This window comes from Euleptes europaea, chromosome 7, assembly GCF_029931775.1.
Source record: "Euleptes europaea isolate rEulEur1 chromosome 7, rEulEur1.hap1, whole genome shotgun sequence".
Taxonomy (NCBI): Eukaryota; Metazoa; Chordata; class Lepidosauria; order Squamata; family Sphaerodactylidae; genus Euleptes; species Euleptes europaea.
The window spans coordinates 12,253,771-12,263,577 of record NC_079318.1 but is presented as its reverse complement, the minus strand read 5'-3'; the positions used below and the strand labels follow the sequence as shown (position 1 = coordinate 12,263,577).

General features: G+C 39.8%; 1 protein-coding gene across 1 annotated transcript; it reads right to left on the bottom strand.

Annotated features, from left to right (window-relative positions):
• Window positions 1-3,127: 3,127 nt before the first annotated feature.
• On the bottom strand, window positions 3,128-9,521 carry VIP (vasoactive intestinal peptide). The gene is made up of 4 exons (XM_056853300.1): window positions 9,406-9,521; window positions 6,342-6,446; window positions 3,756-3,902; window positions 3,128-3,251 (listed from the first exon to the last, which is right to left on the bottom strand). The coding sequence occupies exons 1-4, from the start codon at window positions 9,510-9,512 to the stop codon at window positions 3,128-3,130; spliced, it is 483 nt and encodes a 160-aa protein (XP_056709278.1). The 5' UTR covers window positions 9,513-9,521.
• Between the last annotated feature and the right edge of the window lie 286 nt (window positions 9,522-9,807).

Sequence of the window (9,807 nt, the reverse complement as noted above, 5' to 3'; positions counted from 1 at the left end):
GATTTGCTGTTCACTACAGATGTGTAGGGTCATTTAAATAGGGTACCATATTGTGAGAGAGTATGTCAATGTGGTTCTGGCCAAATAGACACTCTTCAGCATTCCTTATTTAGCTGTGACCTGCTCAACGAGACAGATGGATAAAACCTTTTATCTGGGAATTGGAGAATTTGAGGGTTCTTTTAGTAGGGGTGGATTATATATATATATATATATATATATATATATATATATATATATATATATATATATATATATATATATATATATATATATATATATATATATATATATGAGAGAGAGAGAGAGTCCTGTTTCCTTAATTTTGATCTTAGTGTGACACTGTTCAAGGTCGAATTGGCCATATGAACAGTATCATTAAGTTACTACAGATGTGTACAACCCCCTTGTGAATGTTCATCAATATCACCGAAATACTTTTAGCTTCTCAGAAAATTCTTACAGATGTTTTTTTCCTGAGCAGGGCCATTCAAATTCACCTGACATTTACTTCAGGCACTAGGGCACCAACAATTATAATACCAGTGATATGTAAAATTGATTTGTATGTTTATATTAAAAGAGTGAGAACCCTCACTTTTTACCTACTCTTTTACTACCCAAACATTGAGTAAAATGGTGGTTTAAGAGGGACAATTCATTTGCAGTCATTGATTCTGTGTAAGCAGCCAAAAGCCATAGTTTAATGCACTTCCCTACTGTGTGCGTGTGTTCACCTTCCTTTGAAGTGCAGTTATCAAAATAACAGATTTACAGCATAAGAGATCACAGGATTTGTATGAGTTAAACTAGCAAACATATGTACACTCCAAAGTAATATTTACAGTGTAAGCATCCACTTTTATTAGATAAGAAACAAAAATATCACAAATTCCACTTCACAATATATCTGTTTTAGTTTTAATAATGAAATCTTTTCTTTGAAGTACTATGAGGAACTCAAAAATAGTTTGATCTTGTCTTTATTTTTTGTGGAAGGATTTTAAACTGAGTCGGCTTCAGGGGTTCTGGGGGAAAACAAGAATATTTTGTATTAGTGACATTAATAAGCAGTAACAATCTTTCTTAAAATGTTGTCTGAAGATTGAATAATACTAATGACATTTTTTTTTTAATCCACATGGTGGAAATGAGATATGGACTCTGAACCTGGCTTAGTAAATAAGAAACATAGTAGTAGTAGTTGTAAAGCTACAGTTCATATGAAATTGGTATAGAAAATTGTTAGCACGACACTCCAGAGAATCAGAAATACAAATTGGAAAATGATACCTCTCTTGACCCAGCTTCTGGAGGTCAAAGAACATGTACACCTGACTTTTTAGCAAGCAGACTAGAAGCCACTTTAGACAACAGCTTTTAACACTGAATGCTCACAGTATTTTCATAAGTCCTTGTGTGGTAGATCCATGTGATTGACGCCATACTTAAAAGATATTTAATCTACATGTGGGGCCATATATGTGCAAAATTTCCATACTACTTTTTATGGCCATCTGTCACCATAACCACATGATCCAATGTGTGGATAAAAAAAAGCTTTGTATTTTTATTATATCAGTCCTTATCTGTGCCAGCCAACTCTGTGGGCAACCATAAGCCGCTCTGTGCAGCTCTGAGCCCATCTTAAGCTGGGGAGGGTGGGGTAGAAATTTAATAATAACAACAACAATGACAACAACAACACGACTGAAATTAGATGTTTGGGTGTCCTCCTCAATCTCAAGATTTAGTTGCTGGAAGACAGGTAAAATACATTTCAGAGGCCTTATACTGCCTGCCACTTATAGGGGTTGATGTGGCACATCTCCAGTACTTTCTGCATCTGAAGAGGGTTCTCAAAGCTCAGTTCACATAGTCCTTCTGAGTGGCTTACATGGCTAGGTCTCATCCTCAGAGTATGATCTGCCTAATTCAAGCTCAGGATCCTAAGTTGCTCATACACAGTTAAAAGGTTTTCTAGTTGTGTTGCGTGTGGCAGAGTATGATCTGCCTAATTCAAGCTCAGGATCCTAAGTTGCTCATACACAGTTAAAAGGTTTTCTAGTTGTGTTGCGTGTGGCCAGAATCCAATGTCAGTCCTAAAAAGGGAAAACTTGAAATTCTGCATAGGACACAGATGCCTGAATCAGTGCTATGGTCCAGATATGCTGTTCTGGCATCTGGTATGATTAACTAAAATTAAAACTAATTGGCTGTGCTCTCTTTGTTGCTAACTCCATTTTATGTCATTTGTACTGCCCTACCCTGTAAGTTTGCTTTGAGAACATCAGAATAAAGAAGAAGAGTTAGTTTTTATATGCCAATTTTCTCTACCAGTTCAGGAAGAATCAGACCTGCTTACAATCATCTTCCCTTCTCCTCCCCACAACAGACACCCTGTGAGGTAGGTGGGGCTAAAAGAGCTCTAAGAGCTGTGACTAGCCCAAGGTCACCCAGGTGGCTTCATGTGTAGGAGTGGGGAAACTAATCCAGTTCCCCAGATTAGCATTTGCCACTCATGTAGAGGAGTGGGGAATCAAACCTGGTTCTCCAGATCAGAGTCCACCGCTCCAAACCACCACTCTTAACTACTATACCACGCTGTATTAACCTTAATTAAATGAGTCACATTGGGTCTTGCGCCTTGGTACACACAATCTAAGACCCAAGTAAGATGTGTGAATTAGTGATAACGATATGCTTATTTTCCTCAGAAATTCTTCACAAAGCATTGCACAGTTATTTTAATACATGCAATAATCTATCTGAGATGAGTCCTATGGAAATGTCACATGAACACATGAAGCTGCCTTCTACTGAATCAGACCCTTGGTCCATCAAAGTCACTATTGTCTACTCAGACCAGCAACAGCTGTCCAGGGTCTCAGGCAGAGGACTTTCACATCACCTACTTGCCTAGTCCCTTTAACTGGAGATGCTGGGGATTGAACATGGAACCTTCTGCATGCCAAGCAGATGCCCTACCACTGAGCCACAGCCCCTCCCCATATGTCATATGGGACTCATGCAGTTTTGGACTGTCCCTGCAAAGCTCCTTATTAGATCCAAGCTAAAATATACATATTTAAGGTTTGAGTGAATCCCTAATGATTCAGAATAAATTTTAACTTGCTAATGGGGGTTGGTTCAGAAGATCATCTAGAGTGACACCATCATAGTTTTTCAAGAATGCAGGTTCAAGCAAACCTATTTCATCCTGAAGGCTGGTGGGGTTTAGATCGTCCTTACTATTGCAGAGGATGAACATAAATTTTGATGAACTCAGAGTATAGCATTAATCTCAGTAACTATCTCTTTTATTTCATTAAACTTTATTAGTCTTTATTAAAGTGATATCGCCTGTGATATAATGTAATGTACATTTTACTATGTAACACAATATGTAGTGCTTTTATAGAAACTGGTTTTACTCAAAGGACAATGCTGAATGTTTTATTTAATGATTATAAAATTAGTGCTTCAGAACAAGTGGGTAGGTTCTCAAATTCTTACTAAAATCATGTCTTGCATACAAAGCACACAAAAAAATATACCTGGATCATGATCCCTATTCTTTCTGAACAAAATTCTTGTTCTTTCAAGCTATTTTTATTATAAATTGTCCTCAATAGAAAAAGTGGCTAGCGCTTTTCTATACATTAAAAGGAAGATTGTGTTAATAGCTCATTACTGCTTCAAACTTCTAAAGATCTGTTTCTTTTGTGCATTTTGGTGAAGCTCTTTCTTCCTACCTTTTCCCCGCAAAAATAGATTCCAAATATTTCATTGCAGCTATTTGGTTTCGATGGCGGATATAGTTGTCAGTGAAGAGAGCGTCTGACTGGCGCTTGACAGGCAACTCTTCTTCTTCGTCTTCTTCATCAAAAGGAATGCTATTTCTTGAACATAAAAGAGAGTTGAAATTAATTTATTAAGATGTGAATCAATCAAAATATCAGAATTTTAAAATCACAGTTTATATTTCTTAAAGCTAACTAGCTGGTAACAAGTGCATTCTCACTTTTCTTTTACAAGAACATATTTTACTCAGATGTTCATCTCCCTCTTATTGCCAGCTCCAGGTTGGGAAAGATTTTTGGGGTGGAGTCTAAGGAAGGCAGGGTTTGAGGAGGGAAGAAGGGTTGGTTTTTATATGCTGACTTTCTCTACCACTTAAAGAAGGATCAAACTAGCTTACAATTACCTTCCCTTCCCTTCCCCACAACAGACACACTGTGAGGTAAGTGGGACTGAGAGAGCTCTAACAGAGCTGTGACTAGCCCAAGGTCACCCAGCTGGCTTCATGTGTAGGGGTGGGGAAACCAACCCAGTTCACCACATTAGCATCCGCCGTTCATGTGGAGGAGTGGGGAATCAAACCCAGTTGTCCAGATTAGAGTCCACTGCTTCAAACCACTGCTCTTAACCACTATACCACGCTGGCATTATACTTCAATGGGGTATAATGCCATAGAGTCTACCTTCCAAAGTGGCCATTTTCTCCAGGTGAACTTATCTCTGTCACCTGCAGATCAGTTGTAATAGTGGGAGCTCTCCAGCCACCACCTGGAGGTTAGAAACCCTACTAATTAAATGTCTGTTAAGTTCAAGTTTTCTCTTGAAGACGACTGAATTCAAATTGTCAGGCGGCCATGAAGGTTCTTGGGTAATTCTTGGTCAGTCTCTCTCTTTTATCATAATCTATCTCTCAGGGATGTTGTGAGGATAAAATGGGCCAGGATAAAAATGTATACTGTCCTGAATTCCTTGGAAGAAGGACAGAACAAAAATCAAATAAATCAAACCAAATATTCTGAAAGGAGCTCATATGTTAGGTATAAAAGCACTTCTTCCCCTGCACCGAGGACCATTTGTCAGAATGGAATCATTGTAGTCACAGAAGTAACCCAAGAAAATTCATTATGTTTCATTAGGAAAGCTGTGTGAGTAAAAGAAGCACATCTTGTTGATAGCAAATGAAACAAGCATTGTTCAGTACTTCTCAGTGAAAATACAGTTTAAAGGAAATGCCTTAATCCTTTGATTGGCAGCCACGGTGCAAGGTGTCAGCTGGAGGCCTTTCCCAGTTTTGCAACTGAGAATGTTCAAAAAAAGGGCGTCCTGATTCAACAGGTCACCCCGTTGTGGGCTTACCGAGCGGCGAAGAGGAAGAGGGGGGAGGTCTCTTGTTGCCAGACGGCGCGTGGGGCCGTCTCGCGAGGCCACGCTGGCCTCACGGTTTCTCCCCCTCTCCTCCTGGGGTTGGATAGGGCGCGGGGGGGAGGTGACATCAGGCACCCTGCCCCCGCGCCTATTTAATGGGTCCCAGCCCGGCAGCGGTCCTCTTTGCCGGGGGAAGGCGAGGATCCCGCCCACCCACCCTATGTTAAGTTGTTGTGTTGTTAGTTCTTTTGTCACAGTTTTTGGGCGGTTTTTGCATGGGGTCTGATCCAAGAAGGGAAGATGGGCGTTTCCTTCCCGTTTGTGGGGACCCATAAGGGGTCTTGGGATGGAGCTCAACAGCGTTGCCCGGCTCGGGGACCTGTTTGGGAGCTACAATCCCAGGTGGCGCTGGCTCCACATAGAGATGTGCGCCCGGTGGGGCCACCTAAGCGTTACTCCGGTGTGGTACCCCCCACGGGTGTTGGGGGGGGGTGTTCCCAAAGAATACAGTGTATGTGTGTTTATTGATTTTCTTACTCCCCTACTTCCTTGGAGCCACTTGCCCGTGGGTCCACAAAAGTATCAGGGAACAAACCTGGAATGGAATCTCAACATACCTTCAAAGTGCAATCTCATACCATTTCATATTAGGCTTTTCAATTTGATTTTCAAAGATTCCAGAAGTTGGCTCATTGCAGAATCTTTGGATATCTTATTTTGTTGTCATGTTTTGTGTGCTTCATGAAGAACTGGATGCTTCATATTAACATGTTTTACTCGATAATTTAAACCTTGTATGTGAATTTGTTTTATACTAGGAGAGGTTGGCTGGTAGTTTTTCTGGTGTTTGCCATATTCAATTGCTTTTTCACTGTATCAACAAATGCAGAATTTGAACAATGTAACAATTTAAAGCACCACTATGGCTACTAATGCAATAATTACTAACTACGCCATCAGGGTTCAAATCAGAGCTTCCTTCCTCACCTTTACAAACTGCTTTACCATTGATACAAAGATATAGAAACATCCATCCATTCGGAATCATAGTAAATGGCTTTAAAGAAGAGTCCTTAAAAGACAGATAGGTAACTTCATCTGGTAAATGAAAGTCATTGAAAAATCTATACTGGCACTGATGACAAAGGAATTTTTTTGGTATCCATGCTACTCACCCAACTCTTTTTCCAATAAGTGATTCCAGATATCTTTGTGCAGAGAGCTGACTCAAAAGTCTGCTGTAGTCATTTGTGAAGATTCCATCAGCATGTCTTGTGTTTCTATAATGCAGAGTTTTATAGTAAAATTAACTTTGATCTACAGTCTTAGGATCACTTTTACAAAAAAAAAATTATTCATTTACTTCATTTATACTCCACCTTTCTCCCCAATGAGGACCCCAAGTAGCTTGCATTTCTCTCCTTTCCTCAATTTTATCCTTGCAACAATGTTGTGCAGTAAGTTAGTCTGAGTGTATGTGGGAGAATGGCCCAAAGTCACCTGGCAAGCTTCCATGGTATAGAGCAGGGATTCAAACTGGGGTCTCCCAGACCCTAATCTGATGCTATAACCACTTATCTGTACATATCTACCCAGTCATTTTACTTACAACAAAAGCCACCACATATTTTCTAATGCATAATTTCTAATAACTGAAGCAGGGTTACATGAAGTAAGAAAGGAGGAGTGGTCAGAAAGCTCCAAAGAATTTACCATCAAACACACTTATTCTCCTACGGTAAATATATTTGCACAAGCGAGTTCATTCAGCACTAGACAACTAATGACCTGTACACACATAGCAAAATCAGCATTCGCTATACCTCCAGAGCAAGAAAGCTGTTCTATTTCTATCTGAACCACATCAAAAACATGTAGGACCCATTCCCCCCAAAGCTTGCACCAGGACAGAAAAACATTTTGTTGGCTCTAGCATGACATTTCTGCTTACACTAAAGCTTTGAGCAAGTGAAGATGCAAGAACAAGACTGTGGTAGCCACTTCCACAAAGTCAAACTTATTGTATCCCCATTTCCATTTCCACTTGTGCTAGATCTTGTGCAACCAATCACTGGGAAGGTGGCATGGTACAACCTGCTCTTGTCAGGTCTCAGAAGCTAAGCAGGGTTGGTACTTGGAAGGGAGACCACCAAGGAGGACTCTGCAGAGGAAGGCAATGGCAAACCACCTCTATGTCTCACTTGCCTAAAAAGCTCCTTGCTGGGGTCACCATAAGTCAGCTGTTACTTGAGGGCGCTTTGCACATAAACATATAACATACATAGGGGAAAGTGCCATGTGTTAGCACAAGAGCTTGTGCAAGTGGAACTGTGCTGTTTCCACTTGTGCATCACTGGATCCAAACCATTGAATATATGTATTGAAGACAGTTTTCTGTCTTAATACATTGTTTCTGCTTTCACCCTAACTCTGTAGGTTTCTGATAAATTCATAATGTAAAATATGTTTCCATAAGATGAGCTCTAAATTATATAAGTGCTTGAGAAACATGGTGTTTTTTTTAATCATTCACGATTCCCAATGTGAGTTGTGATCAGAATAGTCATCGCAGATAGTCTGGAGTATTTGATCATAATGCTTCAGTTAAAGCTAGCCTACTCTTTGATTGGAATTCCACTCCATCAGTCTTCACCTAATGGTGGTCATAGCAATAGCTGGAATCTCTTTTTGAATGACCAGATTGTTTCTGATAAGCCAATAACATCCTCTAAAGAGCAGTTTAACAAGAGCTCCTTTCATCTTGCCTTGCCACTTCAATGCCTATCAGCAAGCCATCAGAGTGCTTCTGATGCTGGAATTTAGTTGGCTGGCATTCACCACTGCTAATGGCCGAAGCTAGGTTGGCATCTAGATTAACATTTTCAGTGCTGATACCAATCTAGTTCATGATACCTGTGCAGCCAGTGATTATGGTGTGTAGATCTGGATTTATCCCCTTCTGCCATATTTTTCATGTTATATTTTATTTTAAAGATGTATTATCCTTGTTGACATATCTTAAGGCTTAAAGATGGATGCTTTACAGTTTTCTAGTGGAAAAGACATAGAGTCGGACTTTTTTTCAAATACACAAGATCCTATATTTTCAGTTATAAAAGAAAGTCGTCTTTAGCTTGTGATACTGTTTGCTAGTGCTTCTAAAAAAGCTAATTTTGAGTTGGGAAAATGCTGTTTTAAGAAAAGTGACCTACTTACTGAGGGGAAAAAACCCTTAAATGTAGAAGTTTACTGTTAAAATTAATCAGCACTAGTGCAGCCACGCTGGATTTGGCCTATGGTTCATCTAGCTAGGCATCATCTTTCCAGCAGTGGCCAATCAGATGCCACAGGTAAATCCAATAGCTGACTGTATTAACCTTAAGATAAAGTAGAGGAATCCTCTTCATGACAAGATTGGAATATGTATATAGCTTGCTCAACCTTCTTGTCTGAAGAGCAAACTTTTCATTTGTATTTGCAAATAAAGTTGATCAATATTTTCGTACAAATTTGCATGCACTTAAGACATATATCTGTGTCAAAAGAGTTCTTTCTGCCACCTATATCTTATTTCTGGGGTAGACCACTTTGAGATAAACTGAAATCTCTCTCTTCACCACCACCCCTTCTGTATATGTGTCTTTTCATAAGAAGGAAAGCTCAGGAAGCTACAAGTCAGGAAGTCCAAGAACCCTACACTGAGACACAGCACATTAACAACATTACTACCAGAACATTACTAACAGAATCTTCTAATGCCCACAGGTACTTTTCATTCCATTTGTTAAAGAACATCATTTTAGGTTCAGCTTGACAAACACACTAGTTCTCCCACTCTAATCACTTTTGCACAAGTAAGCTGGTTTTTCAAATGCATTGAACTTAATAATTTGATGAACAGTTTTGAATATCTTCCATTAAACCAATGGATCTTTCCCATTTTTCTTTTGTTCTTACTGATTCAAAGATCTGCTCTGCACATAAGAATGATTGTCAATGACAGAGACTAAATGCATTTATCTATTTAAAGCCATATTAGAAGTGATACAACTGTAGTACTTACCACCATGGCCAGCCAAGTAAAAGATTTTTGCAGCTGCCCTCCCAGAATGCTTAGACTTGGACACTGCCAAAAATATAGATGTCTGCAAAGCTAGAGGCTTTCTTCTGTTTCAGTGAGACAAATCCAGACACTCATTTAATTAGCTAGAGGAGCACCTACAAGAAAGTAGCCCTTACCTCTTAGCTGGGTATGCTTCCAGAGGAGGTAAAGCAAGAGCTCGTGAGCACAGGATGCAGAGAAGTATAAAGGAAAGGAGAAGCTGGGAACCACTTCTGTGTTCCATCTCTTTGGATCTGAATTGGCAAAGAGGATACAAAGTTTATCTCTGACAGTCTTACATAAACCACGGATATTTAGTAAGACAACAATGGAGTTGTCTTGGATAACATTTGACTACTCTTTCCTGCCCTTACCTGGATGGCCCAGGCTAGCCTAGTCCCAGAAGCTAAGCAGGAACAGCCCTGGTTAGCACTTGGCTGGGAGACTACCAAGGAAGTCCAGTGTTGTTAGAAGGCAGTGGAAAACCACCTCTGTTCTTCTCTTGCCTTGAACCCCCTAAGTGGTCACCATAAGTCAGA